Source organism: Rhinichthys klamathensis, unplaced genomic scaffold (genome assembly GCF_029890125.1).
Source record: "Rhinichthys klamathensis goyatoka isolate OS25496 unplaced genomic scaffold, OSU_Roscu_1.1 h1tg000180l_1, whole genome shotgun sequence".
NCBI classification, from domain to species: Eukaryota; Metazoa; Chordata; class Actinopteri; order Cypriniformes; family Leuciscidae; genus Rhinichthys; species Rhinichthys klamathensis.
In genome coordinates, this window is record NW_026606708.1 from 1,283,314 (window position 1) to 1,296,332 (window position 13,019).

The following is a 13,019-nucleotide window of genomic DNA, read 5'->3' on the forward strand; positions in this document are numbered from 1 at the left end:
TTATTTTTACTGTGAAATAGTTTTTTTTTTTTTTTTTACATTTACTTATATTTATCTCATTGGAACATTTAAGTCATAACAGTCAATCTTCACTGGTTGATAGTAAAATTAAACATATTTTGTATAAATTTCTGACCTTGTCCTTTTATTCACCTTGTATTTTAATAAGATTTTTTTTCTCTAACAGAAATTTTGACTTTGCATCTGTTCCTTGTTCTGTATGTTTGGCTTTTGATGAAAAAATTGATGAATTAATGTGCCCAGAGATGAGCTAAATCATGAAGTGGTTCATAAAACACTATTGTGTTTATTCACTTCTATAAAAACCAAACGTTGTATTTCATGGTCATGGTTTGCCTATAGTAATAATTATCTTGTAAGAACAGTGCAAGTATTCAGTTTGTGCCAATGTGCCACCTCCAATCCTGTCTAAAAAATATAGCATAAAATAAATAAAAGATGTACTCAAATATGGCAGCTCTGACATTCTGGTGTCAGAGGCAACTCGTGTTGAAAAAGTCTGTGGTTACATGCATATGCCATTTCAAATGCACATTCTACATTTACTCAATATACTATTACTATACTAATAGGGCTCCATCACTGTGTCTCCTCTCCGATAAGCTGGTGTAGGAGGGCGTTCTGGCACACTATGGCTGCCGTGGCATCATCCAGAAGGATGCTGCACATTGGTGGTGGCTGAGGAGATTCCCCACTTCCATATGTAAAGCACTTTGAGTACCCAGAAAAGCGCTATATAAATGTAACAAATGATTATTACCGTTGAAAAGTCTGGGATCAATGATAAAAAAAAATACTTTAATTTAGCAAGGATTCATTAAATTAATCAGAAATGCCAGTAAAGACATTTGATGTTATAAAAGATTTCTATTTCAAATAAATGTTTAACTTTATATAAAAAAAAATCCTGAAAAAGATTGATCATATAATCAGTTCCCAAAACACATTTAGCAGCACAACCATTTCAATTGTGGTACAATTTATTAAATTAATATTATTAATAACAAAATAATAAATTAAATCATTTAATAATAATAAAAAATCTTCAGTGAGCTGATCCTACCAAATCAGCATATTGGAATGATTTCTGAAAGATCATGTGACACTGAAGACTGGAGTAATGACGCTGAAAATTCAGCTTTGCCATCACAGGAATTACTTATATTTTAAAATATATATAAATAAATTATTTAAAAATATATTAAAATAGAAAAGTTATTTTAAATTGTAATACTATCACAATATTACACTTTTTGCTGTTTTTTTTTTAAATCAAATAAATGTACCCTTTTTTTGTTCTTTCCAAAACTGTAGTGTTGCGCAAATACATTTTTAAAAGTGTGTGTACACAAGAAAACACAAGAGTCACTGTCTGGTTTAAAAACTTTCTCTCAGTAACTATTTCTGTATTAATGTACAACCGTTGAAAATTACAGCATCATTTGTTTTTCATCTTTTTTTTAATTTTCAGATTTTTTTTAAATGATCTAACTATCAACAGCCATTTTCAAAGAAAAAAAAAAAAACACGAGAAGAAAGCAAGAGAGAGAAGAATAGAGGGCAGAAGTTATGGCAGGAGCAATGGAGGAGGAAAAGAAGAGTTAGACCATTTCGGTGGAGTGTTTTGAGTGTGTGTGGGTGCGCATGTGTCGTGTGTGTAATGTCAGCTGAAGTGGGGATGTGAGAATGCAATGTTTGTGAATGCAAATGCTAGGATACAACCGTGCTATTCTCAAACCCTGCAGCCAAGTAAAGATTACAAAGCAAAAAAACAAACAAAAAAACAGGGGCACGGATGAAGGAAAAAAATAAACAAAAAGGGTAAAAATACAGCTTTGAAAAGAGATGCTATAAATGAGAAAAACAGAGATGGACAAAATATTTTGAGACGCAGTGTAGTTTTGACAAAAAAAGTGGAGGGGTATCTTTGGAGAGAAGGGGGCAAGACAGTTGAGAGAGGAGCGAACTTGACGGACTCTCTGGACGGATGTTCAGGTGTCGTGGAAATCCTTCAGCAGCGTCCGTCTCTTCTGCTCAGCAATGTGCATCTGATTTTCCAGATCCTGCAGAGAGAGAGAGAGAGAGAGAGAAAAAAAGAAGAAGAGATGAACTTGTGCTTTTATTTTTTAGTTCCTGTTCACAACTTCCTTCAGTCTTTGTTCCATCTCTCACCCCTCTATCATTAGCACTCGGCTCTCCTCTCTCATAACTGTCTGCTCTCTCCACTTTCCATGACAGGTTCTCGATCTCCGCCTCCAGCTGAGCCTGCTGATACTCAAACTACAGGAAATAAAAATGAGATTTCTCATTACCAAGGACAGATCTTAAAGAGATATTTGATCTTCAATGAGAGACACATTTAACGCAGTTGCTTACCAGTTTTTTGAGGGGTCCAGACTCCATGTAGTAGGCATAAGGATAGGTGTACTGCAGTGTATAACGACACTAAGAGGAAAAAAAAGACAGTGTGTGGAAACACGGACGCTTGTGCATGAACAATTGTGTCTGCAGAATAGGACTGCAAGATTAATCAAAATAAAACCAAAATCACAATACGGCTTAGTGCGACAATCAAAATCGCAAAGGTTTCGCAGAGTGTTTTAGAGTGAAGAGCGGCACTGTGTTCGTTTACATGTGAGCAGCTCATGATCTGTGTTTTCAGTTCAGTTCACAGTAAGTTTAGGTCACTTATAACGTGCATTTGGGAAAGCAACATGTGCCAACCAAACTTGTTATAAATTCAATTTATAACTCAACTCAATTTATATTAAATAGTGAAATATAACAATAATAAAGGTCTATTATATTGTTTAATATTTTTATTTAGTAATAATAATAACCAAATATATCTTATAGTTATATACTGTAGATATCTAACCTTGGCCAGTAGCTTGGCAGCATTCTGCAGGTACTGCCAGTCGATCCAGGTACCCAGATTATTCATGACTCGCTCCTGAATCTTCTCCTGGATCCGCTGGTATGTCTGTGCCTCCAGCTGCATGCTCTTATTGTGGTTCTCCCACTGAACACACACAGACAATGCAAGGATTAATGCTTGCATATAAACATTTAAAGTAATTCAAAACAGCTAAGATGAAGGAATTTCTGTGTCCATTTCTGTGGTGCACATAATAGTTGCTGCCTATATAGTGTTCTGTTTCAAAAAGAAAGCTGCCTGTGCGGGAAACAAGAGAGCTCACTAGATTTTGGAACTGAGCTATTATATCATTGTATTTATATTAGTGCTGTCAAATCAATTAACAAAAGTTAATATATATATATATATATAGTATGTATATTTACACACACATATATATATATATATATATATATATATACACAATATACACTCACCGGCCACTTTATTAGGTACCCCATGCTAGTAACGGGTTGGACCCCCTTTTGCCTTCAGAACTGCCTCAATTCTTCGTGGCATAGATTCAACAAGGTGCTGGAAGCATTCCTCAGGGAGTTTGGTCCATATTGACATGATGGCATCACACAGTTGCCGCAGATTTGTCGGCTGCACATCCATGATGCGAATCTCCCGTTCCACCACATCCCAAAGATGCTCTATTGGGTTGAGATCTGGTGACTGTGGAGGCCATTTTAGTACAGTGAACTCATTGTCATGTTCAAGAAACCAATTTGAAATGATTAGAGCTTTGTGACATGGTGGAAGTAGCCATCAGAGGATGGGTACATGGTGGCCATAAAGGGATGGACATGGTCAGAAACAATGCTCAGGTAGGCCGTGGCATTTAAACGATGCCCAATTGGCACTAAGGGGCCTAAAGTGTGCCAGGAAAACATCCCCCACACCATTACACCACCACCACCAGCCTGCACAGTGGTAACAAGGCATGATGGTTCCATGTTCTCATTCTGTTTACGCCAAATTCTGACTCTAACATCTGAATGTCTCAACAGAAATCGAGACTCATCAGACCAGGCAACATTTTTCCAGTCTTCAACTGTTCAATTTTGGTGAGCTCTTGCAAATTGTAGCCTCTTTTTCCTATTTGTAGTGGAGATGAGTGGTACCCGGTGGAGTCTTCTGCTGTTGTAGCCCATCCGCCTCAAGGTTGTGCGTGTTGTGGCTTCACAAATGCTTTGCTGCATACCTCGGTTGTAACGAGTGGTTATTTCAGTCACTGTTGCCCTTCTATCAGCTCGAACCAGTCTGGCCATTCTCCTCTGACCTCTGGCATCAACAAGGCATTTCCGCCCACAGAACTGCCGCTCACTGGATGTTTTTTCTTTTTCGGACCATTCTCTGTAAACCCTAGAGATGGTTGTGCGTGAAAATCCCAGTAGATTAGCAGTTTCTGAAATACTCAGACCAGCCCTTCTGGCACCAACAATCATGCCACGTTCAAAGTCACTCAAATCACCTTTCTTCCCCATACTGATGCTCGGTTTGAACTGCAGGAGATTGTCTTGACCATGTCTACATGCCTAAATGCACTGAGTTGCCGCCATGTGATTGGCTGCTTAGAAATTAAGTGTTAACGAGCAGTTGGACAGGTGTACCTAATAAAGTGGCCGGTGAGTGTATATATACACACACACATATATATTATATAAACAAAAACTAACTTTTGTTAACTGATTTGACAGCACTAATATAAATACAATGATATAATAGCTCAGTTCCAAAATCTAGTGAGCTCTCGTTTCCCTCACAGGCAGCTTTCTTTTTGAAACAGAACACTATATAGGCAGCAACTACGGTATATGTGCACCACAGAAATGGACTTGACTCGTAATAGGCTATATGCACGCATAAGTTCCGCATTTGACGCAAGGCTGCTCTTCAGTTTCCGGTTGGGGAGATTTAAAGCGGAGGAAAACCGAGGAAAACGGGATTATGGCAGAGTCTTCAAAATTTACTGTCCTCTCGTCTTTGAAACGAAACTTTAATACGTTTAGATGTAATTTTATATATAGTTAAGTTTATTAAATATAATAAACAAAGAAGCATAAACAAAATGAGGGGTGTCTGTTTTGTCTGTTTTTGTGACTAACGTTTCTTTAGTATAGCAATAGAGTATAAAAACCAATATAAATTCTCGGTATAGCATTGGACTCTACGATCGGCGGAAGTAATCCAGCATCCTTAGACCTTCACCGGAAATACTGCCGTGCATAGAGCCCATTCCTTTCAACAGAGTTTGCTGTTAGCATGTTGCTAAGCTAACAGCATGCTACTCTTAGGGTGCTTTCACACCTGGATCGATTGGAGACGTTGTTCCGAAACAAAGGGGCGTTTCCCTTTTGGCCCGGTTCGTTTGGTCATATGTGAACACAACAATCGCACTCTGAATCGGAACAAAACAACCGAGCCAGGACCGCCTAGAAGAGGTGGTCTCTGCCCGATTCCATACGAACCCTGGAGCGGTTCGTTTGTAGTGAGAACACAACCGATCCACGAACCAGAACAAATCAATAGGCAAGGTGGTCTCGTACCTTTATGTACTGCTGTCGGAGTTTTTTCGCCTTTGCGCGGCACTGCTCGACGGACCGTTCATAACCCCTCTCTTTCATTTTATAGCTGATCTTCTTGTACACTTCGGTGTTCTTGTGTGTAGTGTCCAATATCCGGGAGATGTGTTCTTCCGACCAAATATCTATGAGGCATTTCACCTCTTCGTAGCACCAAGTCAACCCGCGATTCATTTTGTGTTAGGCTACTGTTGTCATGGCGATGTCCCACAATGGAATGCGCAACCTGAACGCATGAGGTAGTGACGAAAAGGCGTAAGGAAAGCCCTGGAAGGGTGCGCGATTTGGACCGCTTTACAACAGTGTGGTGTGAACAGAGTGACGTATTAAATTGGTTCGGAACAAAGTATTCTGTTTCGGATCTGTTCCGGAACAAAACAAATCGATCCAGGTGTGAAAGCACCCTTAGAAAAACAAACCAGATAGCACACATATTGGTTAACCGAGTCCATTTCAAATTAGATTTAGAAAATTGTATTGATACCTTTCTGTAACGAGTAAACTATAATGTTCCTGCCTACTTTTTGGAACAACTACTACTACTTATCTTACCCTCTCAAAGTAGAACAGGTATTTCTTGAGGGCCTCTCTGGCCTGGGCCTGCTGGCTCTGATTCACTATGTCTGGGTTCTCTTTGTAGCGACTGCATTCGTAGTACTCACTCCCATGAGTCTTCCAATCACCCAGACACATCCAGCAGAAATCTACACACAGCCAAAACAATGCAATTACAATCAAGACCACTTTACTACTCAAAAGGGATTTCAAGTAACAAAATCACTGGGAAAAAACATACCATGTTTACACTTTGAGCATTGCTGGAAAGAGAAAGAGAGAGAAAAAGATATGTTAAGTAAAAACATGCCCATTTTATCACCATTCTCAGTCTAAACATACACTGCTGTTCAAAAGTTTGGTGTCAGTATGATTTTAAAAAAAAAGAAATTAATACTTTTGTTCAGCAAGGATGCATTCAATTAAATAAGCGATGGCAAAGACTTTTAAATTGTTACTAAAAAATTATATAAAATATATTTCTTGAACTTTCTATTCATCAAAGAAGCCCCAAAAAAAATGACTACAAAAATATTGAGCAGCACAACTGTTTTCAACATTGATAATATTTAGAAATGTTTCTAGGGCATCAAATCAGAATGATTTCTAAAGGATCATGTGAATAAACTACACATTTCAGTATTTAAACCATTTTTAAGAAAAGGGATCAAAAGATAAATTATTTTATATAGGTTATATTGACTACATGATTATAGGCATTTTATCTGCTCCATTAATAAAAATACCTCATTCGAATTGTTGAGATTTTTGGAATGCACATTAGCTTATCTTTCATCAAGAAGTTCAAATTTACAAAACTGCATATAAATTAGGTCAGATTTTCGCATTGGTATAAAGTCAAAAAGGGCAGACAGGCTGAATCAAGATGTAAATCCACTCTCTGCCAGTAGGTGGCACTACTGGAACAGCATAAATTGAGATTTTTCCCTGGTAACCGCTGTAAATGGAGGCAAGATGAGAGAGTAAATGCCATCAAAACTTTTCTGAAGACAGTCGGTTCCCTTCGGAGATACATTCATATAATTAATTCAGTCATAATTTTCAGCACTCGTTGTCGTATTAAGGCTGTAAAACTTCTCACTGCCTTCCGCCATATTTTCACACAAAACAAAACCTATGCTGCACCAGGAAATCTAAATGGACAATTCTTATTTTTCATAGAATATTGCAGTATTTATTATAAATAATTCATCCATGCTCATCATTATTATTATTATTTTTAAATGAATCTGCCCTCGTAATCTTTAATCAAAATAACTTCCCCTCCCTCTTGTAACAACATCTCTTCTCTGATAAAGTGCTTCCTGGTGCGAGTACGGGACAACCTGTCACTCACATGACATCACAGCAATTTAGCAAACCACAACCATCCAATGATCCAATCAATTCCTGATGCCAAAAATCAATTACCACCCATCACAATTCTATTTCATTTCATTCCAGTTTTTACTGTTTTTTGTTTTGTTTGTTTTTTAATCACGGTAATCAAATACGGTTTTAAATGATAATAAAAAATATAGGACAGCAATACTAACAATCAGAAACTTTATTGTGGTTAGTGACAGTTTCATCACTATTTAAATTGTAATAATATTTCACAATATGACTGTTTTTACTGTATTTTATCAAATAAATGCAGCCTTGGTGAGCATAAGAGACCTCTTTCAAAAACAAAACAAAAATCTAATGAAGTTGACAAACTAATAAAGTAGTACTCTGACATTCTAGGTGTTTTATTAAGTGCACTACAAAGTGTGCAGGTAATGGAAAAGAATGAATATACTATTCACCATGTGGTTGCAGCCTCCATTCTTCTCAATGCAGATATTGCACTTAGGGCACTGTGGACAAAATCCAAACATTAGGATAAAAGGATATTAATTATATCGTAACTATCAAACTTAACTAACTATCGACATTTGACCATCCTAAATGTATTTGTGTGTGCTTTTTTACGTCTTTAGTGTGTGCACTGATGTAGTTGGCCGTCTCAGAGTCATCTGCACATTTCGTCAGCCATTTGCGGATGATAGCACAGTCTGTGGGGGCGTGATACATCTGTCTGCACTTAAAACTGAAGCCAGACGGACAGTCAATCCAAACACACATGCAATCACGTCCACTCTTTCACATCACATGTATTATGCTAGGAATTGAAGAGTGTGTGCAAGTGTAATGGTGTGTAATACCAGAAGACTTCTTGGCAGCGGCTGCATTGGACTCTACGAGCTCGAGGTTCCTGCACCTGTATAACTATCGGACAGTCGGCACCAGGACACAACTGCAGCTGGAAATGACTCTGCAGACACAAACAAACATGAGCAGGTTAAGAGTGATCAGTGACTTCCTGACCTAGAATGTCATCAAAATTCTGTGAAAATTATTTTCATGTTATGGCTAATAACCACTATAAATGGCCAATATAAATAAATAAAACTAAATTAAATGTTTTTACATTATAATATTATAATTTAATACACACTACCGTTCAAAAGTTTGAGATCTGTAATATTTTTGAACAAAGTCTCTTATGCTCACCAAGGCTGAATTTATTTAATCAAAAATGAAGTAAAAACATGTTTCCAGCATCATTATGCAAGTCTTCAGTCACATGATCCTTCAGAAATCATTTTAATATGCGTATTTGGTGCTCAAGATACATTTATTATTATATTTTTATGGAAACCGTGATTCTTTAATGAAAAGTTCAAAAGACCAGCATTTATTTGAAATGGAACAATATAAAAGTTTTACTTTCAGTCTTTGATCAATTTAATTTATCCTTGCTGAATTAAAAGTATTAATTTCTTTTTTTTTTTAAACTATTAACTGGTAGTGTATAATTATTCAATAATATAATATATAATAATATAATGTTTTAAAACGAACTGTTAGATGCAAGCGAAGTAATCTAGATATAATAGGCAAAATTAGCACATTTTAATATGAAAATAATCTCCAAAATTGGCAGATAACAGATATGGTACAGACACATTCAGTGCCGCCTAGACTGACACACACCTCCACGTAGTCCCTGAAGAGGTAGCGTCTGTATTTATCTTTAAGTTCCTCGCTGGGCAGCAGAGGAAGAACAAAATCCTCTGGTATGCGAAGAGAGCATTCCTGCGCCATGCAGGAGATCTCTATAGACAAACAAAATCCATAGAGGAGATCAGATAACCAGATCGCTCTAATCAGCAATACATACTGCACACTGTGCTCAATGTGTGTATGTGCACGTGTATACTCACCTACGCCCACACCATCTTTGACAAGTACAGTGCAATGCTGCTCCCAGCATGCCTTGCAGAAGGAGTGCTGACAGGGTAGAGAGAGGAGAGAGTCTCTCCGGACCAGCTGCAGACACACCCCACACTGCAGTGACGTCCCAGCCTGAAAACACAGACATGTCAAGAGAAGGAAGTAGTAATGATTGAAAACAGTGTCCCAGACAACCATTTTTTTCATAGTTGTGTTGGTTTCTTGTATTTCAAATCTCAGTCTCATAATAAAATTGATTCAACTTGAATCGATATTTCATGTCCATTTTTTGATTTGGCAAGCCGTGTAAGAAGCGGGATAAAGTACAGTCAGCTGGTCATTATCACTTAAAAAAAACGCTTTATGACTGTACACTGCGCACACACACCATACTCAATTCATTCTGAAATTTGACAAAGAACAGGTTTCAAGTTGCACATTTTTAATCGCCTTAACATTGCATTTTAAATTTAAGAGTGTCTTGGTACTCAAGTTTAAAGGGGTTTTGAAAGAAACCCCAAAAATCTATTTGATCAAACGATAATGTAAAAAGGAGCTTTAAATGGCAGTTATCATGAGTAAAGACACACATTATGGGAACTCACAGTGAGAGATCTGCAGGCGCTTGTGGGCTGGGTGTGGGCTTCACAGAGCAACTGCGAAGAGTTGGACTTATACCTTCAAACACAAGAAAAATATTGAGAAAGACTATTTTCAACGTCAAGATTTTCGGATAAAAAAATATTTGAATGAAGTGATTATTTTAGCAGAATTAAGCTGCATTTTCACTAAGTCCTTTTCCTGTTCACCTAGTCATGCGGTGACATTACGTACAATACCATTCAAAAGTTTGGGGATGGTAAGATTTTTTTTAATGCTTTTAAGTCCCATATGCTCACCAAGGTGGCATTTATTTAATCAAAAACACTGTAAAAACAGTAATATAGTAAAATATTACAGTTTGAAATAATTGTTTTCTCTTTTAATATTTTAAATGGCAATTTATTACTGTGAAGGCAAAGCTGAATTTTCAGCATCATTACTCCAGTCTTCAATGTCACACGATTATTCAGAAATCATTTAATATGCTGAGTTTTTTACAGGATCCTTTGATAAATGGAAAGTAAAAAAAAAACAGCATTCTTAAAATATAAAAAAATATATAGAATTTGTAACATATAAATGCCTTTACTGTCATTTTTCAATTTCAATGTGTCCTTGCTGATTAAAACTATTCATTTCTTCAGTTACACCTTATTTTAAAGTGTGATTGTTACAGTGTAATTGCATATTTAAGTACGGAGTAATATTAATTAACAACATGTATTTACTATAGAGTTAGGGTACGATTAGGTTTAGGGTTGGTTGCATGTAACTATCCATGATTTACTGTTATTATTATGGTAAGTACTGTACATGTAACATATGTAACAAGGACACTGTAAAATAAAATGTTACATTTCTTCTTCTTCTAAAAAAAAAAAACCCTCTTACTGCCCCCAAACTTTTGAATGGTAGTGTAGTCTCTCAGATGTCATAAAATAGCATGAGTTATTATACGAGGATTAGAAAAACATTTGTTTAAATCATTTTGAGATAAAAAAATCATTTTAAGATAAAAAAAATAATAAAAGAATTTTTAGATGAAGTTTAGAATATCACACCACTATCAAACTTTTCATGTCAACTTCCCAAGTGTGCATATTTGTGTGTGCATGCTTTGCTGTACTTAATTACCTTTCGAGTATTTGAGACACTTGCCAGTGAAAATGTACAAGGACCAGTTTGGCTACAGCTGGTGACAGCTAAAGGGAGAGAAAGGGAGTGTCTTTATTTATAGTTTTTAATACATTTATAGTTTATTTATAGTGTCTTTATTTACAATATTACAACTAAATATTGTCAGTCACAACACTAATCCTACTAAACATTGTCACTCACCTTCAGGGCACTGGCTACATTGTTGACTTCCTCAGTTAGTACCTTCTGACTATCTCTGTATGTCAAGCAATTGAACTGGTACTTTTCCGGGTCAAATGGTTCTTCTACCGCCACGTCGTCATCAAGGTCTTCATAATAATCCGGGATGTCGCCCTCTACGATGTCTTCATCATCTTCGAATTCCTCGTTACTGTCTGAGGCTTGGCTACTCATATCCACAGACATAGCCCTCTGGGCCGACCTTTCCCTGACTGACAGCTGCTCTCCACTAATCAGCAGCTACTGAGCTGCTCCTCTGCCCCAGACTGCACCACCAATCCCAGGGGGGCCTGTGGCTTTTAGCAGCACCGAAAAAAGCAAAAGAAATCACACTCCCCGTCACTCATGAGGAACTGGAGAGAGGGATGAGCTCAGACAGAGAAAAATACTGAAAAAGAGAACAAAAACACATTATTTGGTAACTATAATTTGTGAGAAATTTTATATAATATAACGTCTAAATGCTTAAATGGTCAACGATTCTATGAATTTCTATACAAACCTAAAAAAAAAAATTTATTCAGACAGTCTGCCATTGTCCTAAAGGTATTTATTTTGTCAAAATGACCGGTTGACTGTACCTTTCCCCATTTAATACACAGCTACATAAATAAATGAATCGACGTAACACGAAATATTGATTTGAGTTTAAATTATTTCATTAAAGGAGAACTCCGGCGCAAAATGAACCTTTGGTCTAATTACACATTGTTACCTAGTCAACCGTTATCTGAGATTTGTTTTCATGATTATCGAATGTAAATAGTTTTATCTCTAAAAACAGTTTAGCCTATAAAGCTAGTATAACGCTAGTATATTGGGCATAGTGTAATGACAAATAAAAATCGCTTGTTAATACCACTAACAAGGCTCAAAATAACCCCACACTAACACGGTAGCATAATGAGGGTCCCTACCTTCAAACCGAAGCATTGAGAACTTTGTCAGTGTCCAGACAGTTTAATAAGAAGATATTTTAAACATAGTCAACTTCGCGTATACAGGCAGAAGCCATTTTTGAAATACAGCCTTTACCAGTCAAACTACGAACGCCGATCCAAGCCTACTGTTCGCGCTCACCTTATCACAACTTATAGCTCGTTCACATCTCACCAGCGCACTTGGATCGGCGTTCGTAGATCGACTGGTAAAGGCTGTATTTCAAAGATGGCTTCTGCCTGTATACGCGAAGTTGACTGTATGTTTAAAATATCTTCTTATTAAACTGTCTGGACACTGACAAAGTTCTCAATGCTTCGGTTTGAAGGTAGGGACCCTTATTATGCTACCGTGCTAGTGTGGGGCTATTTTGAGCCTTGTTAGTGGTATTAACAAGCGATTTTTATTTGTCATTACACTATGCCCAATATACTAGCGTTATACTAGCTTTATAGGCTAAACTATTTTTAGAGATAAAACTATTTACATTCGATAATCATGAAAACAAATCTCAGATAACGGTTGACTAGGTAACAATGTGTAATTAGACCAAAGGTTCATTTTGCGCCGGAGTTCTCCTTTAAGTGAGAAGAAAGCATCCAGGAACACTGAACTCAATCTCCGGTCCGAATCCTGGTATTTTTGGCATTTGTTTTGCGATAATGACCATCTGACTGTACATTATCGGTGCGATAATAGCGGATAGTAATATAATAATATTATTATTATACAACTGC

At 36.9% G+C, this 13,019-nt stretch overlaps 1 protein-coding gene across 2 annotated transcripts; it reads right to left on the reverse strand.

The window, feature by feature from the left end:
* Positions 1 to 1,392: 1,392 nt before the first annotated feature.
* arih2 (ariadne homolog 2 (Drosophila)) lies at positions 1,393 to 11,727 on the reverse strand. 2 transcript variants are annotated; one of them, XM_056260886.1, is made up of 14 exons: positions 11,305 to 11,727; positions 11,101 to 11,168; positions 9,969 to 10,041; positions 9,354 to 9,495; positions 9,124 to 9,245; positions 8,292 to 8,401; positions 8,059 to 8,176; positions 7,893 to 7,943; positions 6,323 to 6,344; positions 6,079 to 6,230; positions 2,900 to 3,043; positions 2,398 to 2,466; positions 2,194 to 2,301; positions 1,393 to 2,084 (listed from the first exon to the last, which is right to left on the reverse strand). In XM_056260886.1, exons 1-14 carry the CDS (start codon positions 11,527 to 11,529, stop codon positions 2,013 to 2,015), a joined length of 1,476 nt encoding a protein of 491 aa, XP_056116861.1. In that variant the 5' UTR covers positions 11,530 to 11,727; the 3' UTR covers positions 1,393 to 2,012. The 2 variants fall into 2 exon arrangements, with proteins under 2 accessions (XP_056116861.1, XP_056116860.1); XM_056260885.1 differs by having other exon boundaries at positions 9,954 to 10,041.
* Between the last annotated feature and the right edge of the window lie 1,292 nt (positions 11,728 to 13,019).

Coding starts and splice junctions, on each gene's coding strand:
- arih2 (XM_056260885.1), bottom strand. CDS start 11,529: ATGTCTGTGGATATGAGTAGCCAAGCCTCAGACAGTAACGAGGAATTC. Junction 8,402..9,123: donor TCTTCAGGGACTACGTGGAG/GTGTGTGTCAGT, acceptor TTGTGTCTGCAG/AGTCATTTCCAGCTGCAGTT. Junction 2,085..2,193: donor CGAGTGCTAATGATAGAGGG/GTGAGAGATGGA, acceptor CTCTCTCTGCAG/GATCTGGAAAATCAGATGCA.